Source organism: Barbus barbus (genome assembly GCF_936440315.1).
Source record: "Barbus barbus genome assembly, chromosome: 43".
NCBI lineage: Eukaryota > Metazoa > Chordata > Actinopteri > Cypriniformes > Cyprinidae > Barbus > Barbus barbus.
Window position 1 is genome coordinate 11323689 of NC_136721.1, and position 26482 is coordinate 11350170.

The window sequence follows — 26482 nt, forward strand, 5'->3', positions numbered from 1 at the left end:
GACAGCTCCACTGAAGACAAAGCATCTTTGTGTCATTTTTTCCTAAAGTGGGGAAATAGAGATTAAATGGAGCAAATCTTTTCTCCAGACCGTGACAGCACTGATTAGCATTTTGCTGCTTGCTCTTCTTGTTGAAAAACAAGTTCTTGCACTACTTCATCAACCTCACTTCCCTTCATAAACACACATACAAATGGGTGAACACAGAAGCCCTGCCAAGCTCATAATGTTTGAATGTCTCTGCTAATGCTGCCACCATAAGCTGTGGCTTTAAATTCACTCTAATTTACAAAGCCTACAGGCGCAGCGATTCACCATCCGATTAGTGCATCTACATGAAATGATATCCCTTTAATCCTATAATATCTTGTTATTCACCTTCAATTTCTCACTTAAAATATTTAAAATGCAATCATAGACTGGATTTTTAATGGAAAATGGCCATCAGCACAGCTCAGCCAATCAGACGAACAGTTATTCCAAGTCTTCACTGGTTTCGTAGGTCCGAAGGAGGGATACATTAGCATAAAAATTAATCATCCATCAAATATCAGTTAGTAATAGTTACTAGTATCATGCATTCAGGGGAACCAATACCAGTACTTTCATTAAATCCCAATTTCAGCTCATCTTAAGGAGTCACGCTAAGCATTGTCCTCCATTTGTTCACCCTCTCTCTCTGTCATGCATCCCATAGCATATTTTCATCACTTCATCTATCTCCACGGGTATCAAAATGTTGACGGGAGAGCGATTTAATTTCACACTGTCTGCACAAATAGACCAGGATATAAACAAAGTGGGAAGCAGATCAATGGAAATGGAGGGCCGAAGGTTGTGAATGAATGTTTGAGAATGAATGGCTTCAACAGTATTTTTCAACTTTAAGTTCAGAAAGATCACTGTTAAAGATACTGTAAACATAATCTTTAAAGGGGCACTTTAATTTTTTTCATCATTAAAAAAGATTTGCGTCTAAATAAAGGAAGAGTACTTTTGAACAATATGAATAAAATCATGTTCACTCATATAAATGCCAGTTATATCAGAAACCTAAAAACTAGTTTATTTTCCATGAAGTTGAGATCACATGACCAGCTTAACAGTGTGTATCTTGCACAGCACAAGATGAAATGGCAATTTTTTTTACAGGTTTTAAAATAATATCCCTCATATATTCACTGTTAAGAGGAACTAAATCTAAACTATTCAAAATAGTTTTATGTGAAAGCTGAAATGCATTAAAATGTAATATTAGATGAAAAATACCTTAGATAAGTTAATAGATAATATACATAATATTAAAAACTTAGACGTGTTGCCTTAGCAGCTAATTGAAACAAATATGTTGATATACTAAAACAAAGCTCAAATAAAAAAAATAAATAGAAATATAAAAAAGACAATAAAAATGACAAAAGCACATAACAAAATTGCATAGCAAAAAATTTAATGAAAATATAAAAATAAAAGCATATTTAAAATATGAATACATACTAAAATAATGTATAAATAATGCTAAAAATAACACTGCTGTGATGGTAAAGCTGAATTTGCAGGAGCCATTACTTCAGTCTTCAGTGTCACATAATCCTTCAGAAGTCATTCTAATATGCTGATTTGGTGCTTAAGAAACATTTTTTTTGTAATATCAAAATGAAAATCATTGTGCTGCTTAATAATTTGTGTAAACCATTTTTTTAAGAAGAACAATTTTTTGAAATTGAAATATTTTTTTAACATTAAAAATGTTTTTACTGTTACATCAATTTAATTCACCCTTGCTATTAACACCCCAAACTATTTAACAGTACAGCGTATGGCTGAAGGTGTGAAATAGCAGTTGAGATTCTGACACATTGAGCTGTGATCCTCATTACTAGCTTGCAACATTTCCTGACTCAGTTTTCCTCCGTGAAAGGCCAAAGATAAAATGAAGGAATCTGGATTCTAAGAATCTGCTTGCACCTCCCCATAACCCAACAATTTCCTGTGAAAAAGAGATAGAGCTAGTGAGCAAAGAAGTGAGATCTAGTGATGAAGCCCAGCTGCTCTTGTGTCCCCTCAAAACCCTGCGTTAGCGTCCTACACATATGGAGGCTCTTCCGTCAGCTCTCCCAAAACATTCCGGCTGTCATTTTCACCTCTATTCACACCCGAGCAAGCATCTGATGTTCAGGATGTTATATTGAAGACTGTTTATTTGCAACTATGTGTCTCTGTGAACAAAGCACTTTGATTGGCTGGATGGTTTATGTAAAAGGGTTATTTTGTTGAGGAAAAGGACTATTTTTAAGCGATGACCGCAGGAGACCTTCCAGCTGGCAATGACAGTGTTGCCATAATGCCTGCCTTTAAATCTTTCTTCTCTTCCTCCCTTTCTCAGCCTCCTCCCTCCTATCTCCATCCATCATCCCCCACCTCCTCGCCTCTGAATTATGAATTAACAGCACGGCACAATTATGATATCCTTGCCAGTACTTTGAAGATGGAGGAAGAACAATGCTGCGAGTGCTTAGTTTCTATTTTAATTTATCAGGGGCATAGCGTAAGCGTCTCAGATTTAACGTTATCATCCCTCTGTTTTCCTGTCTATATTTTTTTAAATGAAGATAATCGTATGGCATACCTCATTTGACCTATTACTTCAGAGTTTTATTTTAGATTTGAAGTAGCAATTTACCAGACATAAATATCATTAGATTTTTCAGTGCTTTGACTTCAAAAGAACCATTATCTTATGAAATCAAGCTTAAACAGCTTTGAAGGGAAAGTTTAAAAGGATGTACAGGCTTAGCTGTATAAGTTTGGTTTCATTACAGCGGAGTATGTATATTCGTAAAAAAAAAAAAAAAACTTTATAGATTTTTTTGTAATAAATTTTTTTCTTTTGTTGTCATTTATGTGTTCTCATGTCATTCCAAACTCATAATATTACTTTATTTGTGTTGCTACCTCGGTTGTAACTAGGGTTTATTTGAGTTACTGTTGCCTTTCTGTGGACTTGAACCAGTCTAGCCATTCTCCTCTGATCTCTGGCATCAACAAGGCACATTCGCCCACAGAACTGCCGTTCACTGAATTTCTTTCCTCTTTTTTGGACCACTCTCTGTAAAATCTAGAGATGGTTGTGCATGAAAATCCCAGTAGATCAGCAGTTTTTGAAATACTCCTTATCCTCCTTAACACCTTATCTTCTTATCTTAAATCACCTTTCTTCTCTATTCTGATGCTCAGTTTGAACTTCAGCACATTGTCTTGACCACATCTACATGCCTAAATGCATTGAGTTGCTGCTTCATACTTAGTTTACTTTAAATTTGCATGTTTACTTCACATTTTTTGCCGCATTCTTAGCACAAAATAAATGTATTTCAAATGCATATATATATAACCCGAGTCTTTCTGTTACAACTAGCCCAGAGTCTTGCTGTTACAACTAACCCCGAGTCTTGCTGTTACAACTAACCCAGAGTCTTGCTGTTACAACTAACCCCGAGTCTTGCTGTTACAACTAAACCTGAGTCTTTCTGTTACAACTAACCCCAAGCCTTGCTGTTACAACCAACCCAGAGTCTTGCTGTTACAACTAACCCAGAGTCTTGCTGTTACAACTAAACCTGAGTCTTTCTGTTACAACTAACCCCGAGCCTTGCTGTTACATCTAACCCAGAGTCTTGCTGTTACAACTAAACCTGAGTCTTTCTGTTACAACTAACCCGACCCAGAGTCTTGCTGTTACAACTAACCCCGAGTCTTGTAGCCATGAACTAGCTCACCTTACAGTTAACAGCCAAAATATTATCACTAACAACATACATGAAAATATCTACACTGACACACAGTAAACACAATTTAACTTTGATGAGTTTAACTACAAAGCAGGGACTGCCATCACAAAAATATATGAAGTATAAAAAGTTACTTTTTTACCTCAACATTAGTTTTTCTCCTCTAAAATCCCACTCTAAATTCCCACTTTGGTCACATACTGGCTAGCAGTTCAAATATTTCAAATTATGAAAAAGCTCAAATCAATTATTTTTTAAAAATGTTGCTTACACACATGAGTTGAACTTGGCTGCAGCTCCTTTACTATTCTTCATTGAAAATTAATTAATTCTGGTCTGTTGTATTTTGGAGAGGTGGCTTGATGGTCTGATGAAGCAGTGCTTCTGGGATGTATGTGCGTTATATGTTTATTTGGCAGCCTTTAACCTCTGTAAGACCCCTGTCTTCATCCTCAGTGTGCATGTGTGTATATGGTTCTGCTGTCAGTATCTCTGATATTTCTATTTTCTAAACTCTGGCAATCTGCATGTGTGAGTTGGTGAAATGTTTGGGAGCTAGAAACAGTCCCACTCCTCCAACACACTTGTCATCCTCTCTCAATTTATCCAAGTCTTCTGCTTTGTCCTCTTACTTGACATTTTTTGCTGTTCTTTGCCATCCATCATTGGCAGATTTGTCTCATAGACACTTTTAATGCCAGCTCCGTGTATCTGGAGCATTTCTATACGACTGTATGCATGTGAGTGGAAATTTTAAATTAATAATTTATAAACCGAGCGAACATGCCAGTATCTCTCTTTCGTTTCTCTCTCTCCCCTGTTCTTTTTTCTTGGCGTGATCGTATTATGTGTGTGAGGAAAGAGAATGACATTCAATCAAGCCGGAAAAGGATTTGTGCCTTTTGTCAGTCAAAGACATGCGTGTGTGTCCATGTCAGTGTACGGATAGAAATAGACATCCACCCACAGGTCATTAGAGAGAAAGAGAGACGGAACGTGACTTCAGGGGAGCCTTAGACAGACTGTAATACTGTAAGTGAGACTTTAGAACCGTAGGGCATCTCTTTGCTTACATACTTCATCTTCCGCTCTTACCATATTTTACCACACGCTTGTGGTCTTTCTGGGTGTGGCTAAGTTTCAGCCGTAAATCACCATCCCATGTGTTCGCATGTTCGCCCACATCCCCATAGCCCACTCTCGCTTCAAAACACATCCTGACACCCACGCATCTATTTAGCGCACAGAAATGCTTTTTATGTCAGCGCATTGGCTGGACCTCTACGACACTGCTGCTACGTGCCAACATCTGAAACAGAGTCACACTGTTGTGTATCCTTCGCTCTTCAGTGCAGTTGTTTATCCAGCGTTATTTGTTTTTCCCTGGTGGCAGTCCTCCATGTGCGCATAAACCTGCGGTGCAGAAATTAAATGCGGCACGGTGTGCGGTGTTGCAGTTTGCAGCATCTTGTAATGAGCGACTGGGGAATAGCGTCCGTCTCAGGCCACTGGTGCTGCTATAAGCGGCAAAGACAGACAGGCGCTGACATACACAAAGATATGACACAAATAAATAATTTAATTGTGTTAATGCCTTTCGGCTCTCAGCTGGGAGACATAGTGCTGTTATGAAATGCATTTGCACACATATACACAGTGGTTATTACCATAGCCTATTTTACTTAATATTGTTTTACACTTATGCATTTAGAAGACAGTTTTATTAAAAACTTAAACTTGACTTAAAGGGATAGTTCACCCAAAAATGACATTTCTGTCATCATTTACTTACCCTCATGCCGTTGGAACACAAAAGAAGATATTTTGAAGACTGTTGATAAACAGTTTTGGTTCGATTTAACTTCCACTGTATTTTTTGCTCATATAGTGGATGTCAATGAGAATCGAAACTATAAAGATAACTGTAAAGATAACGATATTAGCGTCCACACCAGCGGACGATATCAGATATCATCTGTTTATTCTAAGTGTACGCTCGTCTGCCGCTTTAAATTCTCAAGCTCGTTATATCAGGATTGATGCTGATTGGGTGTCAATGAAAAAAAACGTTCTGAAAGTGATTCCAACGATATTGTTTCGTAGTGCCTTTATCGTTATAGCTGTGGTGTGAATTCTGCTATTCTTTAATATTGAAACGATTTTTAGAACTTTATATTTATCAATATCTTTATAGTTATCGTTCTTGGTGTGAGCGGGGCTTTAGTCAGTATTCTTCTAAATATTTTCATGTCATACAGCCAAACAGGTTTGGAATGTCTTGAGGGTTAGTAAATTATAACAGAATTGTACATTTTGGGTGGACTGTCCCTTTAAGGGGGTGTTTGTAAGAATCACATTCTTGCATAGGGTGACCAGATATCCAAATAAAGCTAGTGCATGCCCGATTTTATGCAGAAGGCTTGGTTTTCATTTGATTTCTACAAATTAACATTTTAAACTGACATTTCTGTATCTTTTGTTTTTGCTATCACTAGAAACCAACAGCAGCTCAGTGTGTAGCCTTAAGGAACATGAGTGAGTGGGTAATGTAGTTTTTTGACCCTTTAACAGAATGCTTGGAACTACAAAAAATATATATGTTGTTAATGTTATGAACCAAACATATTTCGTAATGGGAGAATCAAACAAGTGCATTGAATCTGTTGTACAAAGAAGATTCTGAAGTCAGAAATGGCCAAATGAAAACGTGTCAGCCGATCCATTTCTTTGTCTAAAAATCACGCTAAATTTGTATACACAACTCAAAGAAGTGTGTGGTCGGTAAGATGTTTCTCTTATAAGTGTCGTATTCTCACCAAGGCTGCATTTACTTTAAATAAATACAAACATTTTATATATATACAAAAATACAATAAACTGTGAAATATTATTACTATTTGAATTTTCTATTTCTATTTGAATTTTTTAAAATGTAATTTATTCATGTGAAGGCAAAGCTGAATAGCAGCCATACTCAAGTCCTCAGTGTCTCATGACCCTTTAGAAATCATACTAATCTGCTAATGTTTGAAGAAACATTTCTTATTATTATCAGTGTTGAAAACAGTTGTTCTGCTTAGTATTTTAGTGGAAACTGATGATGTCCTTTTTCATGATTCTATGATAAATAGAAAAAAAATCCAACGATAAGCCTTCATTTAAAATATATATAAACCTTTTGTAACATTATTTATGTATTTACTGTGACTTTTGAATTTAATGCATCCTAGCTGAATAAAAGTATTAATTTCTTTAAAGAAAAAAAATGTATTTGGTGCAAATTTTTTAATGGTTGTGTATATACTGTAATATACATATAATGTTTTAATGTTTTAACACAGTTTCTGATTGAGAGCATTAGTTTTGAGACTCTCTGTCAACCATCAACATTAAAACACTGCAACATTTTAAAACATGTCTACATTTTGTTCCAAGAACACGTCATGTGTCAAATATATCATTTCAACACATATCATCTTTATTTTATCACAGGTTCTTCTGAGCCTGTCGACATGAACTTTGAAGCTTCTGTTTTTCCAGGGCACTATGATGCAGGAGCATTTTCAGGAGACGAGAAAGCAAGGAAGAGATTAAGGCAGATTCATTTCGAAGCTAAAGCAGAATGAACCTCTTGCTAACGTGCTGCAGATATTTGCATACAATTCACCAATAAAGTGCAATTCTGTGGTAATATTGCCGGGTGAAAACAGAGTTCCCCTCGTGTGGTTATTTATATAGCTGTCCCCATTTCCAGCATCTTATAGAATCTTAGACACTATAATGAGGGCTCACTCATGCACAGATGTGTGTGATTTAGATTTTCCTGTATTACTAGGCAAGAAGGAAACAATGATTGATGGCTAGACATTAACTCTTGCACCTGCCCCACCTCCCTTCTTTTTGTTTTTTTTATTCATGGTCTTTCTATGCCCTGTCTGGCTCTCGCCCACATGGTTTAAGTTAAACAATTAGGGATTACAGAAGTATATGATTCCAGTGCCAAAGAGAGAACTGCGCTCAAATTAATTACATTCTTCATCTTATATCTCAGATCTCTCTCTCACACACACACACCCCTCCTGTAATTATGAGTCTTGTTTCTGTAACTGAGCTGTTCCCTAAAGCCCCACGCTCTCTCTTTGTCTTTTCCCTCTTTTACTACTTCTCGCTTAGTTCTTAATAAGCAGCATGCAATATTGTTATGCAATACGTTCTCAAACTTTCTCTGTGCTACTTTAAAACAACATGATGAAAAGGGATCTATTCTTCTGCAACCATTTCAGTGGTTTTAGAGCCAATACCATTCATAGAATTATATGTGGAAACAATGTCAGCATGCTGTTGAATTGTTGTAAAATATATTCACCCCTTGTGAAAAAGAAGTGTGCTTAATTGCAGTAAAAGTGTCCTTTTTGTGTACTTCAATTATTAAAAGTATACTTTTTAAAAAGTTCACTTGCAGATAATCTAATCTAATCTAAATTAAAGGTCATTTATGTGTAAGAGAGTACACTTTAATGACAATATGTCTTAACATACTTAAGTGCAGTTTTTAAAATTGCACTTTATAATAATGTCTAATTAAGTATTACCTAAACATACATTTTACATAATTAGGATTTTATTGTGTTTTAAATAAGTACACGTATTTTGATATACTTATCAATATACTAAAGCACATGTAAAATAATTTATTTTAATTTCAATTTAAGTTTGTTCTTCAAAATTACATTTGTTAATGTATTTTAAATGCATTTAGTCTATGTGCATTAATGCACTTGACATTTTTCTAAACTTAAATACACTCTTATACAGTATACTCCAATAAAACTTATTGTTGAAATTTTCATCACCAGCTCTTGTGCTATGAACTCTATGAAGTTTAATTTTCGACATAACATTTGACATACGGTGTCATTTATGAGAGTACTGTATTTGTATGTAATAGTACTGTACTTTACATCGCTGTACAGAATACTTTCAATATCATTATGTTGTTCTCACTTAAACACACATTCAATTGCATTAATTGCAAGTAAAAGTTTAACAGATCTAAACAAAATTAATTTGCATTATTTATTTGGTCAAACTTGCATTCACTAATGTTGGAGTAAGATTTAAGAAGAAACCTTTCAGTCCAGTTTAATGCTGGTGCTAGTAAAGGTTTGAGAATTTATGGCCTGGTTTCACAGAGAGGGTTTAGACTAAACCCAGATTAGGCCATAGTTCCATTAGGACATTTAAGTCATTTTCATTAACATGCCTCAGAAAAAACATTACTGGTGTGCATCTTGAGACAAAACAAAGGCACTGCTATTTTTAAAGATCAGTCAGTTTCTTTCTGTTGAAACAGCTCAGAATTACATTTTAGTCTGGGGCTGGTCTTAAGCCTTGTCTGTGAAACTGAGGGTACCATTAACACAGTTTGGTAATGTTTTACAATAAGGTCTCTTTTGTTGTACGAATGATCATTTTCTTGACTTTTTTGTATTAAGTGTTTATGTGTTAGTAATCCTATACGTTATGGAGACCAAATGACAAGGATAGTAATACCAATAAATTTTGACCAATGAGGAAACAGGCTTATCATACAGAATGATGTTTTCTATGATGGTGAGATTAGGTACTTTTGTATGTAAGTGATTTTGCATTGTTCTCCAGACTCTTTCTAATAAGTGAGTTAAAGTGTTGCAGCTGTGTATAGTGTTGGGTTTTTCTTGTGCATAAGCAAACAACTTTTTTGTGTATTTGTTTTACAGTTTTTTGTCAATAAATGTAGTGGGTTTTCATTTTGTGTTTGTGTTGATTGTAACTAGGTAATTAAAAGATTTTTTAAATAAAATTTTAAATAGCCTATACTAAATTTCAACTTCATTGCCAGAGATATGTAACATTGAAGTACATTAAAATATACTTAAATGTCATTTCAGTTCACATTAATTGCTTATTGAGCAGTACATATTTACCATATTTCAAGTCCACTTAAGTTGTTCAAAAATATCACTCAAAAGTTCAACTAATTGCATTTAATGTAATTGTAAACTGTAATATATTTGCAATCAATTACGAATAAAATGCATTTAGGTGGTCGAAAATATTACATTTAATTCATGCTTAAGTGTATTGTTAACTGACATTAAAGTATATTTTTGTTAACATTAATTGCTTGTCTGTACATTAGTAGTACGCTTTAACCATATTTTAAAGACACTAGAAACAATTATGAAAGTGCATGTAAAGATGTACTAAAAAGTACCACTTAAGTGGTTTAAAAAAAATTACTCGAAAGTTCAACTTATTGCATTTAATATCACTTTAAAATGTGATGCATTTGAAGTTAATTACAAATACAATATATTTAAGCGTCGAAAATAACATTTAATTTGCACTTATGTTTGTTCTTTTAAAGTATATTATTTCTACAATAAGTAGACTTTATAAAAGTGCACTTCTTTTTCACAAGGGACTTCATGTCTATAGACCTTAAGCAGTGTCATAATTTAAAAGTAAAAACAAGTTATTGTTTAAATTTTTTTTTCTTTCTATACTATAATTATTATTTATTCATTTGTATACTTTAAGCTTTAGATTATAATGGCTAGGATTTTAAGAGAAAACCCTTTAAGAGCGTCTCTTTTGTCTTGTTTTAAGGCTTTCCCTTTAAAAGCATGTGCTGGCGTGAGTTTCTGTGTGCATGTGATGATAGCAGGGCTGTGTGTTAATATTTCATTGAGTTACAACATTGAGCTGATTAAGTACAACAACCTTTATTAATGCTATTAATATTATGCAGCAATTTCACACCACACATGAACTCTCTTGTATAAACCCAACTAATCTTTTGGATCCAATGGTTATAATTCTCTTAGCTCTATTCTCTAACCAGAGTTTTTTTTAAGGGTCTGTGTAACCAGCATCCTAGATGTCTTTCCTGTATGAGCACTCATTTTTCTCATACAAACAGTATAGACATTTCAAAAGGAATCTTTCATACTGTACATTATCATGTTGTGATGCCAAAATTCACTTTTATTTTAGTTAAAAATAAAATTTCAAAAGTTTGGGATCATTTCATTTCAAATAAATGCTGTTTTTTTAACTTTCTGTTCACCAAAAATGCATCACAAATTTCACAAAAATGTTTCTTGTGCACCAAAAAAGTGTGAGGTTGGTTTCTCTTATAAGTGAAGTGACATACTGCCAAGTATGGTGATCCATACTCAGAATTCGTGCTCTGCATTTAACCCATCCAACGTGCACACGGAGCAGTGGGCAGCCATTTATGCTGCGGCGCCTGGGGAGCAGTTGGGGGTTATAATATAATATCTAACTTTTTTCAGTTATTGGTCACAGCATAAAAAATCATTTTGAATTTATCACATCAGTCTGAAATTCAAGTCTGATGCATCCCTAGGGTTGACTGTTCAGGCGGAAAAGCATTAAAAATATGTCTTCACAAAAAAAATTCCAGATGACAAGTGGCATCCAGTGGCGTATACCCAAAATAGTCTATTTTTAAAAACAATAGAGCATGTTTGTTTCCATCTTTTGCCTGATAAGCTGCTAATATAAAAAGGTTGTTTGTGGTGAACATGAACTGAAAACTGAAAGGGGGAAAAAAACAACTGAAAAAAATAAATAAATAAAATAAATCTCTCCATTGATTCAGAGACCTGTGGCCCGAGGGATGTCTCTCTGTTCATATCCTGGTCTTGCTGCTGGTTTAGTGCCCAAACAAGTAAATGTGATATAACTGTTAAAAACAGCTCTAACAATCCAAATAGGATACACTTTCCTCCAAAATTCTATCTCCCCGAAAAAGCTCCCCTCGAAAACATCCATAGTGAGGTTTAGCTCCGACGAGACTGCGAAGTCTTAGCCCCAAGGCCTAGACAAAAAATCTGAGCCTCACAGCTGTTTAGTGCTGCACCAAGCTGCCTTGACAAAGACGCAATCCCTCGAGAACCTCTGAAATTCTCCATTTTGTTTCTCAGAGGTAAATCAACCATGCCGGCATTGCCTCAGATATAATAATCTCATCTACACCAGTCACTTATATTCATTAAATCAAGGCTTTCCACTGCCTTCCCACATCAAAACCAAGGCCAAAAGCAAAGCTACTGCAGTGAAGATTAACATCAGGGCCGAATACAATCAATAGTTAATGAATGAGTGGAACAGATGCTCTAATCATACCTGTGGTGTGCCAGAAAACAAAAAAGGAGACATGTTACATGAGGAGGAAGGATGGTTTTCGTTCTCTGTAATTGTTAATCTCACGAGACCAGAAACATGCTCTCATCAAGTGCGAAAGTGAACATTTCACAGATATGAGGGCTAGGAAAGATAGCATGCTAATGTATAGCAGCTAGCATCTGGAGCCGAGCGGTGGTTAATCATTAAACTGCACATCAAAGACACCGAGCTGTGATGCAAAGGAGGAGGAGGATGGGGGGGGTTTCTCAAGAGTCTGATCAGATCAGTCAAGTATTTATGAAAGCAGAAAGCCATGACACCCCAGCGCCTTTGTTAGGTACTGACAGGCATTTGCTGAATGTGTTTTCTTAGTAAAATCACTCATTTTTAACCTCTCATTAGTGTCTGGCACACTTTCTAAGCGACTCTCGCTGTGCCGGGCCTGGTGAGAAATGAGTTCATAGAGCTTTGTGCTGTAAATTACAAGCAGAAAAACCGTGGTTGGTGTTTTGTATTTATGATCACACTAGAAACGGTGCCCTGCCTAACAGCATGCCCTGACCAATGAGAAGCCATTTGTCTCTTAAAACATTCAAAGGTCTCAGCCATTTGGGCCAATGTCCAGTTATGCTAAGCGTGATTTTGGACTGATGATATTTTGAAATGGGCGGGGCTAAGCAGCACAATGCTGCACAAATCCACCTTGTTTTTAGCATAAGTTTTAACAATTTAAACTAAGATTTTAATGTGAGAGGCAGGAGCATCATGCAGCCTGTGGAAAATAGCACAAATCTAAAGTTCTGTCATGAAACTCTAGATGGCGCAGTCCAATAGATCTAACTTAATATCATATGGCACAGCTGATTGGCTCTTTTTGTATGATGAGCCAATGAGCTCACTGTTCTTAGCTAGTGCATGCTGTAACAGTTGCAGTGCACTTCAGAAACCCTCCACCTTCCCCAGCTCCACCTGTATAGATCTGCTACGGGGTGATCATGTATGCTATATATGGAGTTTGTTTCATATACAGCGGGTAAAATAAGTTTTGAACACGTTGCCATTTTTCTCAGTAAATATATTTCTAAAGGTGCTGTTGACTTGAAATCTTGGGTAACAACCCAAGTAATCCAAATATACAAAGAAAACAAAATAAATAATTTCAGAAATTAAGTTATGTGTAATAAAATGGAATGACACAGGGAAAAAGTATTGAACTACTGAATGTATTTAATATTTTGTACAAAAGCCTTTGTTGCTAATGGCAGCTTCAAGACGCCTCCTGTATGGAGAAACTAGCCGCATGCATTGCTTAGGTGTGATTTTGGCCCATTCTTCCACACAAACAGCCTTCAAATTTTGAAGGTTCTGTGAGCCTCTTCTATGAACTCTGATCTTTAGTTCTTATTTTTAATTGGATTCAAGTCAGGTGATTGGCTGGGCCATTTTAGCAGCTTTATTTTCTTTTTCTGAAACCAATTGAGAGGTTCCTTGGCTGTGTTTGGGATCAATGTCTTGCTGAAATGTCCACCCTTGATTCATCTTCATCATCCTGGTACTGTAGGTGTTGGGACTGAACCAGCTAATAATTTCCACTGACAAGAGGCAGGATTGTTTTCGAATTACTGATAGATTTCAGCTGGTGTCTTGGCTTTCCATGCCCTTTTGAACCTTGCTTTCTTCACGTTCAATACTTTTTTCCCTTTGTCATTCCATTTTATTACACATAACTTATTTGTTTTGTTTTCTTTGTATGTTTGGATTACTTGGGTTGTTACCAACGTTTGGTGAAAATTTCAAGTCAACAGCACCTTTAGAAATATATTTACTGAGAAAAATTGTGACATTTTCAATACTTATTTTACCTGCTGTATGTAATATGTGCAGCAGCAGTATTTCTTACATGCTCAAAGCAGCATGTTGTGGATATATTGGCTGTAGCAAGTCTCGGTACTTGCTCTGCCGCAAGATCAATCACATTAACATTGTCATTACCATGCTAAACCCTCTGAGAGTTGTCATGATATAATTATTATATAGTAAAACTTTACTTAAGTTTCCATTGTAAGAGTTACTGCAATGTCTTCAGATCCAATATTAAGAATATTAGGCCTGTAAGTCCTGCATTGACAGAATCCACAGAAACAAATGAATTTATAACATAAGCACTGGACAATATGAAGCTAAATCTACATCTTATCTCTGCAAATAGAGGCTGTTCTCTCTTGTCCTATAAATAAACGTGACACACCTGAGACACAGATTACATGGCACATGCTGGTTTTGATTGATCTGCTAAAATCAGTCACTAAAAGCTATGTAATGTAATAAACAAAGTAATGTTTAAAAAATGATAACTTCGGGACACTATTCATTTTGTACATATACCCCTGGTTTCACAGACAAGGTTTAAGATTAGTCCCAGACTAAAATGTAAATCTGATCTGTTTCAACTGAAATAAACTTGCACCAACTGATCTTAAAATATATCAGTGCCTTTGTTTTGTCTCAAGATGCACACCAGTAATGTTTTTGTCTAAGGCATGTTAATAAAAATTACTTAAATGTCCTAATTGAACTATGGTCTAATGCCAGCTTAGTCTAAACCCTGTCTGTGAAATCGGGCCATAATCTTGCAAATTAATTTTCAAATGTAAAAATATTGTGACGAGTCGGCTGCCTCCCCCCTGTCCATCATCACCACCCCGTCCCATATTCGCCGCTCTTCACCAGGCTCCCGACAGGAGTGGGTGTGTGAGAGGAGGGGCGCTGAAACAGCCAGGGCTGGCGGCGTGTGATGAGGCGCACCTGACGTGAATAGAGCCTCATCACCGCCGCCGTTAAATGCCGAACGCGCCTCTCCTCGGGAGACCGGTCTCTCCCCCGTGCATGCACGCTGGTGTCCTCGTGGGTCCAGGAAGGGAGCGTCGAGGAGGACTGCCGCACCCGTTAGGCGGCTGACGGGCCAGGATGCCGGGCCGCCGAATCCCCCAGAAGCGCCGGGATTCCCGAAGATGGACGAAGCCGCGCAAGAGACGCCGCCGCCACTCGCTCCCGGCCCCGAGAGGGGAGCGCGTGCGGCCACCGGACTCCGCCCCTTCCCTGGACCCTTCCCTCCTGAACACTGCCCTCCTGCACAGCCCCGCAGCACGACGAGGACACCAGATCCCTGTTTATTTTGGACACTTTTTCCCCTTTGGACACTTTATTTTAATATATCGTTTAATAAAAACCTCTCCGAGGCTTGACGCCACGCCCACTGTGTCTGTCGTTGGCTCCTCCCGCCACAATATATATATATATTTTGGAAGCGCCATTTGGCTTAAAAATCTGAGGGGGCATGTATATATTTGAGCTGTACAAAACTGTCTGTTATGTTGATTGATATTGCAAATGGGTGATTATTATATTATTTAAATGTATAATCATAATCATACACACTGGTTTGTAGCGCAAAATAGTTTTATCATTTACTGCACTTTTTATTATTCGTCTAGTTATTTATTTACCTATATGGGCTAATGAATCTGATGAGTCTAATGAGTCTCACACATTCGTAAAAAATTGCTTACTTCTGCATTGAAAAATAAAATATATAGAAAACCAAGGGACTGACATACTGTTTTATCACTTTTCTCTTTCTAAGTTTTACCATATTGTGTAGGACCAGCTGCTTTGTGTGGGCACTCACTGTCCGTACTTCATTTCATCCGGTCGTATCTTAATGGATTTACAGCGTAGGTCCACCGTCAGTCTCACCTTCAGTTGCTCCCCTTATTTGCATCATAAAGCAGTACTTCAGTCCATGCTGGCCTTTTGTCTCTTACAAACAGACCAGAAAATCTTCTCTGAAGCGAGGGAATGAGAAAGAAAATGGATGAGAATTTATGAAGGAAGCAAAAAGAAAGCTGTTAATCTCCTATTGGTGCTGGAGGTGGTTGAAGTACTGGCAATGCTGTTTTGCTGTGTATATGTATGAGAAATTGAATTAAAAATGGATTACTTCATCCAAAAATCTTTTTTTTTCTGTGGAGCATAAAAGTGGAAAATTTGCTTCAGTCCCCACTGACTATGCAACTAGCCTAACAGACAGACCATTCTGCTCAGCTTTATGAACAGCATGGTTATGCAGGTTGACTAGTTAGACCAGCACTAACCAGTCTAGGGCAGCATGAAGACTTCTGTGTGTTGCAGTATGAGTGGACTGATGATGTTATGGGTGCATGTGTTGCAGCCTGAAGCTAAACAGCAATCTGCTTTCTCCCAGCATGTGTTGAATTCAGCTGTCTGCCGCACCTCTCAATGACCCACAGCAAGAAACCACTTCCTCTACGAGCTATTTAATCACCTCTACCTTATGAAGTCTGTCCTTCGGTCTATTTGTCCTTTAATCCCTGTTTTGATTCTTCTCAATATTATCTCTCTCTGCAATGAAAAAAAAAAACAATTCCTAAAAACAAGAAAATCTGAAAAGCACAATTGTGTAAACAAAAAAGACAATAAGAGACTATATCTTGAATTAATTTATTGCTCTTACCGCAATGACAAATAGTTTTGTTTTGTTTTGTTCTGTTTTTTTTTTTATTTGTCCTGTCCTGTCCTGTTTGTTCTATGTTCTGTTTTGTTGTTGTTGTTTTTTATTTTGTTTTGTTTTGTCCTGTCCTTTTGTTTTTTCTTTTTTCTTTTGTGCTCTACTGTCCTGTCCTGTTATTTTTTCTTTTGTTTTGTTTTGTCCTGTCCTGTTGTTTTTTCTTTTTTTCTTTTGTATTGTTTTTTCTTTTTTCTTTTGTGCTCTACTGTCCTGTCCTGTCCTGTCCTGTTGTTTTTTCTTTAGTTTTGTTTTGGTTTGTTGTTTTTGGTTTGTCCTGTCCTGTTTTGTTCTGATCCGTTTTTGTGAACTTAAATCTTTCTTATTAGCATCCAACGCTTAAAACAATTGTACATTTCCCCTATATTAACCCTTTCATCTAGTAATAGTCACCATATTAATAATACTATAAATGTAACAAGATTTAGTGGTGTATATGCCACACACAGCATGAATAGAACATATACATCTACTTTTAGGAGTATCGTTTTTTTATGTTTATAATTAAATATACTTATACATTAATGTTAATGTACATATAATTAAATTATATGTTCAATATTTGTTATACTCATATATTTATTCGAAATCTCTTATATATTAATGTCTTGTATTCAACAGGATTTCTTTGTCTTGTGTTGTCTCTTGTCTTAAAGGGATAGTTTACCCCAAAAGGTAAAATTTGTTGCCATTTTCTCACCTGTAACTTAAAACTGGACTATCATATTAGGAGTCGAATCATTCAAACCAGTTTTGTGAACTGGATTAACATCACTGCAAACATCTGATTCAAAATAGCGATTCTCTTGCATATTGCACATCACCGCCTCTCTCCTGAACATGCCAAAGACAGTAAAAATGTTCAGAGAATAACAGCAGCTAGTACATTTCTGTCTTCTCCATCACATGACTCTAGAAGACTTGAAATGTAGTGCATGAGTCATATGGACCATCTTTACAAAGCTTCAAAGTCCCTATACATTGCAGTTGCATAGAGCAAGTAAAACTGGAGTCATATCAGGTGTAACAACCCCTATAATGTGAAGTGAAGTGACATTCAGCCAAGTATGGTGACCCATACTCGGAATTCGTGCTCTGCATTTAACCCATCCAACGTGCACACACACAGCAGTGAACACACACACCATGAACACACACCCGGAGCAGTGGGCAGCCATTTTATGCTGCGGCGCCCGGGGAGCAGTTGGGGGTTCGGTGCCTTGCTCAAGGGCACCTCAGTCGTGGTATTGAGGGTGGAGAGAGCGCTGGACATTCACTCCCCCCACCTACAATTCCTGCCGGCCGGAGACTCGAACCCGCAACCTTCGGATTACAAGTCCGACTCTCTAACCATTAGGCCACGACTTCCCCGAAGAAGAAATGTGTTTTCTTCTTCATTTCCTTCATCTTTCTCCAGCTGCACTTGTGTGTCTCTCCATCTGCATCTGTCTGAACGCATGACTAGAGCTTTTCCTTGTGTTTTCTTTCTTTGCCCCAGTCTCATGAATTTGTGAAGCGATCTGTCTCTGCATGTAATTTTTTTAGAGCGAGAATGAAAGCGAGATTGATCTTCCTCGCTCATGCTTACAGTGCTTCCTTTGATAGTTTGGCTGCCGTATTTACCCTTGCGTCTGTAACTTTCACAACATGCATGCATTAACATGCTGCTCATTTAAGAAAATGGGCCACTGTTTTATCAGCCTCACCTTTCTATTTCTGTTTCTAAATGCAAGCCCTCCTCCCGTTTTTACTTTGCCACCATCTCGCTATTCATCCCTTCTCCTCCTCCTGTCTGACTTTGTCTCTGTCTTTCCTTTGCCGAAGGCCTATACTTTTATCAATCCCTGCACTCTAGCTACCTGTTGCCATGCCAACCCCATAATTTAGTGTCTTACACAATGCAGTGCGTACACCTGCCTCATGTGCTGGCCTTACCATGAGAATCTTACCTGCGCTGTGCCACCGAAGGTGCTTTTAATGACTCATTTAGAACCGAGCTTTTAATGTTCCACCTCCTGCGCTCGCCCTGTCATCTCCGCAGCCCACACGCGCTCCATAAAGACCCTCTTCAGCTTGAGAGAGCCCAGTGCATGGAGGGAATATTTTTATTGCCAACACTGTTAATGTACTCACTTATTAAGTTGACACTGTGTGTGTGGCTGTGTGTAAACTTGGGAATTTTCCCCATGACAACTGGGTGCTTGCAGAATGGCATATGAAGTATTTCTGCTTTCGAGTTGCCGTGTGCGTATTCATGCCTGTTAGCATACGTGCATGTGAGCGTGAAGTGGATAGATTTGGAAGTGAGCAGCAGTGTGAGTTTCAGACCTCATTAAGGTCCCTTGTTAGTTTTTTGTTTATGCACATCTGTCTCTTTCTTTGGTGGGGAGCTTTTGGCTCAGTGAGTAATAGCTCTAATTACGGTTGAGAGCCAGCTTATGAGGTTAAGCTACCTGGTCACAGAGATGACACTAATGTGGACTTCATGGTTAATGTTTGCTGTTTTCTGTTATGCTCATCTTTCCTTATCCTGTTGTTATCCTGTGCGCCCACTGGGATCTTCCTATCTTCTGATGACCTCTTTCAATATTCAGGCCAAAGAAGCAAGAAAAAAAAAAACAGTTTCATCTCACAAGGACCACCTTTACACTTGACCATGTTAATGCACCCACAATGCAGTGTGGACATATTATTCTATAATATAATTATTACATTTGAATGGGTTTCGACCACTTTTTTTATATACATAATATAAAAATGGTCAGTGAGATTTTTAAATTGTTTTTGCAAAACACTTATGCTCACCAATATTGTTGTTACAGTACAGTGGTTGTAGTGAAATAAGGCTCTCCACGAAGGTATAAACGAAAGGAGTAGTCTTTAATAGACAGCATCAACTCACGTATGACAATTACTAACTTATGAACAGACAAAAGCCAAGGGAAAACTCAGGACTTATAAAGGGGCTGGAACAAACGAGAAAACAAGATAATTGAATCAAACACAGGTGACAGGGATGATAGATAATTAACTAATGACAGGTGGAACCAAAAATGGGCAAAAGGAAAACTCAACAGAAACCGATATGTTACAGTATCTCCCCCTCCCCGAAGGTGCGTCCAGCACCGTAACAGTAACATCGGGGAGGGGGGGCGGGCGTCCTGGAGGCTGGAGCAGGACCAGGACAGGACAGGGAAGCCTCCAGGGCGGATCAGGAGACACGGGAGACCATGGCGGATCTGTAGACTCGGGACGCCATGGCGGATCGGGGTCCTTGGGCGGCCTTGGCGGATCGGGGTCCTTGGGCGGCCTTGGCGGATCTGTGTCCTTGGAAGGCCATGGCGGATCGGGGTCCTTGGAAGGCCATGGCGGATCAGGGAGCTCCGTGGCTGAGACTATATGGCCCCCCCCCCCCCAAAATTCTTTGGGAAAGTTCCCCTCTGGGGGCAACATTGGAGGAGAGGGCTCTTGGGGGCGCTCGGGAGGAGCGGGCACTGGAGGGCGCTCTGGAGGAGCGAACTCTTGGGGGCGCACAGGAGGTCGCGGAGCTGGACAGAACCAGCGGAGACGAAGGAGAGCTGGACGGGAGGGCGCTCTTGTAGCGCGGACACTTGAGGGCGCTCTTGCAACGCGGACACTTGAGGGCGCTCTTGCAGCGCGGACACTTGAGGGCGCACGGGAGGCGCGAAGCTGGATAGAACCAGCGGAGACGAAGGAGAGCTGGACGGGACCAGCGGAGACGCAGGAGGGCGCTCTTGCAGCGTGGATTCAAAGGGGTGCACGGACTGCGCAGACACAGGGGATTTGGGATCGGCACTCCTGGCCGTAGACGGGGAGCTGGACGGAACCAGCAGAGACGAAGGAGAGCTGGGCGGAACCAGCGGAGACGAAGGAAAGCTGGGCGGAACCAGCGGAGACGAAGGAGGGTACTTGCGAGGAGCAGGCACAGGAGGGCACTTGCGAAGAGCAGGCACTGGAGGGCACATGCGAGGAGCAGGCATTAGCGGGAACTCAGGTGGGCTGGACGGGACCAGCGGGAACTCAGGTGGGCTGGACGGGACCATCATCGCCGTCCTGGGCGGCGGGACCATCATCGCCGCAAACGGCGCAACGTTCATCGCCTGTTGCGGCGGTTTCCACATCGCCGCAGGCGGAACATTCTTCGCCGTGGATAAGGCTCCGGCTCGGAGGCTCTCCAGACACCGGATGATGGATTCTCTCCAGGTGAGGTCGGAGGTGTCTGGGAGTTCTCGCTGCTGGTGGTGCGTGAGCCCGAGCCGGAGCAGCATTTTGAGGGTTCCCTCATCGAGTGAGCTGGCGAGCGCGAGAGGCGCAAAAGCCACCACGAAACTCGTTGGGTCATGGATGGCATGAGCCAAATCAAAAAACCTTGCGAGCTCACCCATCTTCTGTTTGGGTCTGTTCATCTGTTACAGTACCATGGTTGTAGTGAAATAAGGCGCTCCACGAAGGTATAAACGAAAGGAGTAGTCTTTAATAGACAGCATCAACTCACGTATGACAATTACTAACTTATGAACAGACAAAAGCCAAGGGAAAACTCAGGACTTATAAAGGGGCTGGAACAAACGAAAAAACAAGATAATTGAATCAAACACAGGTGACGGGGATGATAGATAATTAACTAATGACAGGTGGAACCAAAAATGGGCAAAAGGAAAACTCAACAGAAACAGATATGTTACAATTGTGAAATATTATTACAATTTAAAGTAACTGTTTTTATTTTAAAATATTTTAAAATATATGTTATTCCTGTTACGGCAAAGCTGAATTTTTAGCATAATTTCTCCAGTCTTCAGTGTCAGATGATCCTTTAGAAATCATTCTAATATTCTGTTTTAATACATTCATTTAGCCTTGTAATGTACCTTATAATGAATTGTGCAATCTCATGAATAGTTGTAACCACATTTAATACATTATAAGTTATCACAATGCATTTTATGCATCCAGTTATAATTACTTCAACAAGATATAATGTATTACAATGCACATTATGAATAATTATAATGCATTTACCCTTTAATAACCATTTATAATGCATTATATATAAAGTGTTACCGTATTTCCTTTTGCTTCTGATCAATCCATCCTTGCTGAATAATATCATAAAATATTTTTAAATATTAACTGTAGTGTAATATATATATAGCTAAACAACAAGGAAGGAAGGAAGGAAGGAAGGAAGGAAGGAAGAGTGTGAAAAGAGAAAAATGTGACCCTGGACCACAAAACCAGTCATAAGGGTCAATTTTTCGAAATTGAGATTTATACATAATCAGAAAGCTGAATAATTAAGCTTTCCATTGATGAATGGTTTGTTAGGATAGGACAATATTTGGCCGAGATACAACTATTTGAATATCTGAAATATGAGGGTGCAAAAAAAATCTAAATATTGAGAAAATTGGCTTTAAAACCGTCCAAACGAAGTCCTTATCAATATATAGTACTAATCAAAAATTACGTTTTAATATATTTTTTGTAGGAAATGTACAAAATATCTTCATGGAACACGATCTTTACTTAATATCCTAATGATTTTTGGCATAAAAGAAAATTCGATAATTTTGACCTTACAATGTATTTTTGGCTATTGCTACAAATATAGCTGTGCTACTTAAGACTGGTTTTGTGGTCCAGGTCACAAATAGTTAAAGGGGGATGCGACTGAAAGCATGTGTTACAATCATGTAGGATAAGCACGGTGGGCTAATTAATAAAGAACAAGTCCTAATTCATTTAATTACACACACGTCTGACCAATGAAGGCTGCGAAGCAAAGAGAGGTGGGAAAAGAGAAGATTAGTGCTAACATGTAATAGAGGGAATACAGTACAAAACAGCAGCAGAAACTGTTTACACAGCAGATACCTGAGCATGCCAACTAATTTGAGTACTGTTTAATTTTGTCTCTTTCTCTCTTCATTATTAATGAGCCGTGTTCCATACACATGAGTCTTCAGATCAGTTCACTTCTCTTCCTGTATGCATCACATCCAGGATTAGACACAAAACTTTTGTGTGTGTGTTTTTTGCACTGAATCTGCACAGTTATGTAAGATAACACAGAGACTGAATGCATACTCAGTCTTTATCAACACAGTTGTTTTACATACTGTATAATGGCCTACATACAGTGATTTATAGTGCATCACACTTCATTTCTTTGTGTTCTCTCTACATATCTGCTCAGAAAGTACATGCACATTGCTGAGATACCTGTGAAAGAGCACATAATCTGGAAAGCAACACATTCAAAGCATATTTCTTGACAAACATTTGATGAAAGTGTGGATTCACATCTGCCTAATGTATAACAGGGAGAGTTTTGTGACATATTGGTGAGAATTTATCCTTTTAGGAAATGATTATTTCACAAGAAAATGATCAGGGACTCTTATTTTTATTCAAATGTTTTGCAAATTTATTGAAGCACCATCTTTCCACTAGATGTAGTGCCTGATCATATTATAGTTGCCTTTATGATATAATGAACAGGTGTTTTGTGTCATAATTGTCACTATTGTATGTTTCAGCATGACTGAAAGGCTTAAATCACCAGAACTATCCATTTTATAATGACATTCATAACATGCAAAAAATAGAATACAAGCTAAAATGAATGTTACCACATAATTGTATACTGTGGTTATGGAGTGTCACCATCTTTTTTTGCTAAATTAATTAAATTCTCTCCCTCCCCCACCCTCCCCCTTGTTGCCGTTGTACAGCTTTTCTGTAGACAGTGTTTATCAACCATGACCAGAGTGTTGTGTGTGCTAATAATGACAAATGGTGATTAGCCAATGCTAACCTGCTCCCTAAGCACAAAAACATTGTACCACAGCCCCGTCACTTAAAATCAATTCAAGAGCTGCTGCGTGTTTCTAACTCTCTGAGGGAATCAGCAATGAACTTAATAATGCAAGATAACTCAAAAATGCCGTCTGCATAAAGTTTTCAAAGAAGAAAGTCAAATATGCTAAGTTAACCCATCTTTTTTTTTTTATAGGGCTTATTCATGAAAACAAGCACAATGAATTTCAGTGCAAATCATTCATAAATCCATTCCTACATCAGTTGCAGTCCACTGAAGATGACAATCTACATAAGAATGGTTTTATGAATGTTTTACCCAGAAACCATTCTGCTCGTGTTTCATGAAAACGCCTTTCCTCAGCTCTTTCTTCAGGTCTTTGCCAATCTTGGCTACTGCTGCATAGCTATCCTAGTGTTTCTTCATGATCTACTTAGATTATCCTGCCACTGTCAGCTTCCACATTTCACATAACACGCTCTTTGAAAATATACTACATTTAAATTGTATGTCTTTGCCCACCACAGGAAAATCCTGGAGGTGAAGATCATTGACGATGAGGAGTATGAGAAGAACAAAACCTTCACCATCCACCTCGGGGAGCCTGTGCTACTGGAGATCGGGCAGAAACACGGTCAGCGGATTTCTGTGTGACATCCATACTCCCATCTGCAGTGCTCTGTGGCTTTGTTTTAGAATACAGATTGGGGTCCTTGTTTAATATTGTATTAATAGCTTCCACATCTATCCCTGAATAATTTAGAAAGAGATTTGATAGAAAGGTTTCTTTGTGTGAACGGAGCAAATAATGGGAGGCAGTGGAGGTCTTATAATGGGTGACTTGTTATAATGGGTCTCAGTGCAAGAAGCCATGTTGAAGCAATATCTCTAGGCCATTTCTGCACATTAATAATGTACATCCCCATGCTCTTCAAATTGCTATACTGTTCCAGAATCCAATTAAGAATGTTGATGCCAATAACATAAGCATTTTTTGATGACTTTTGTCTTTCAGTCTCTCGCTCTTCAATGCTTTTCTAGGACACACAGAGGTTTATTTCCTGCTTGTATCTAGTGCTAATGCAGCAAATATGATACATTACAGTGGATTATAATAAACACAAATAGTTGAATTCAGTAAACAGTTATGATGCATTTATATGCAGTATTTCAGAAACCTAAACAAAAACCTGCTTCTTGTTCCCTAATCATTCACAATCATTTAGGGGTTTTCAAATTAATCTTTGGGGACCCCTGGGGGCCACAGAAATGAAAAATCGTATATATTTTATTTATGTATTATTTTTTGCGAAATGTATTTTTGGGGCTGTTTTGAAATTTTTATAAACATTTTGTGGTATTTTTATTTATTCATTCATTTATTTTTGCAACTATTGACAGCAATGTTGTTATTGTTAAAACTATTGAAATAGTTCAAATTTGCCTTTTGCCGAGCATTGTTTTTCTCCCTTTCTAAATGTCGGAAAGGCATTTATTTTCAATAAAAAATGAAGGAAATAATCGAAAGGTTGAATATAACGTTTTGGGTAGGTTTAGGGAGGGCTTTATTGTCCTAAAAATGTGGCATCCATTTAATAATTTTAATTAAAATTGTAATTTGCACTCAATATGTCATTATTGCATACTGTTTAATAACGCACTACAATACTGAGGTGCAGATAATAGTAGTATAAATAGCAGAAAATCCTGCTATTTTAACATTGTAAACAGAATCTATAGCTATTTGCACTTAGAGTAAATAGCATATCACTAAACAAAATCCTGCTATTTTCACTAAGTGTTACATTGTTAAGTTACACTTAGTGTAAATAGTTACTTACATTGTTAAGTTACACTTAGTGTAAATAGTTACTTACATTGTTAAGTTACACTTAGTGTAAATAGTTACTTACATTGTTAAGTTACACTTAGTGTAAATAGCCGCTGCCAAGTTTATAGCAGTGAGAAATAAAAACCTAATCTGATTATAGTTCAGATCTGCACTCTCCCATTCAACATTCAAACCGTAGTACTATTAAAATATAAATGTTACACAGTTACAACAAAGTCTGCCAGATTGCTGTAGTCTGCTGCATTTTTATCAAATTAGAGCTCAAAAATGGCACGCAAGATAGAAAATGATCATGCAAATTGTGTTCAACACACATTTTTGGCTGCATTTCCAGTTACTTGATTTGCAAAATTCCTTTAGTGAATTGGGCATATCAACAAGTGCAGACCGTGCATGGAAATAAACAGCGCTACCACTGAGCACAATTCATTCTTAGTGAATTTCCTTGTAAATTGAGATCTACCATCTCAGCTCTGTGATACACGTACAAACTCTACAGCTCAGAAGATTTTTGATGTGTCTTCCTCTGACAGGAGACTCCAATGATAACAAACCAGCAGTGGGGGCAGAGGAAGAGGAGGTGGCCAAGATGGGGTGCCCGAGTCTGGGAGAGCACACCAAACTGGAAGTGGTGATAGAGGAATCGTACGAATTTAAGGTAAGTCCTGTGAATCAGGAAGAACAATACAGCTTTCATGAAGTGGTCTCACCTGCACAGTCTCTCACATTCAATTTCTACCTGAATCCTCACCTCCTTGTTCCCATGGTGACAGTCTTAATACTGGAGGTCACAGGGGTCAGGCAGCTCTGGGATTTAGAAGAGATTTGAGGTAGAAATACTGTGTTACTCCCTCCACGATTACATTCAGTGCTCTAAATGCAAACTAGCAAACGGCTACGACAGGATGACGTTGGAGAAAATGACATTCTGACAGGGTTGTGCATAGATGCCCACTGCCTGACTGAAATCAGTTTAGCTGAGACCTCTGTGCTCACTGGGCTACGAGACAGAGTCATATTAAATCTTGTCTACTACGAGGACACAGTTTTGTGGGTTTAGGTTTGATTTATCTTTTATAAATGTATTTGTGTGTGTTTTCAGAATACCGTCGACAAGCTCATAAAGAAGACTAACCTGGCGCTGGTGGTGGGCAGCTGCAGCTGGAGAGAACAGTTTGTCAGCGCTGTCACTGTCAGTGCAGGTCAGTGTCTCT

The 26482-nt window shown here is 38.2% G+C and overlaps 1 protein-coding gene across 1 annotated transcript in view; it reads left to right on the plus strand.

The window, feature by feature from the left end:
* Positions 1 to 26482, plus strand: part of LOC306862307 (sodium/calcium exchanger 1-like) — a gene marked incomplete at both ends in the record, with an annotated part of 42902 nt that overhangs the window by 9515 nt on the left and 6905 nt on the right. Inside the window, 3 exons of the mRNA XM_079405051.1 lie at positions 23944 to 24050; positions 25802 to 25926; positions 26371 to 26470. Coding sequence (XP_079261177.1) covers positions 23944 to 24050; positions 25802 to 25926; positions 26371 to 26470 — 332 coding nt within the window. The remainder of the gene's footprint in view (positions 1 to 23943; positions 24051 to 25801; positions 25927 to 26370; positions 26471 to 26482) is intronic.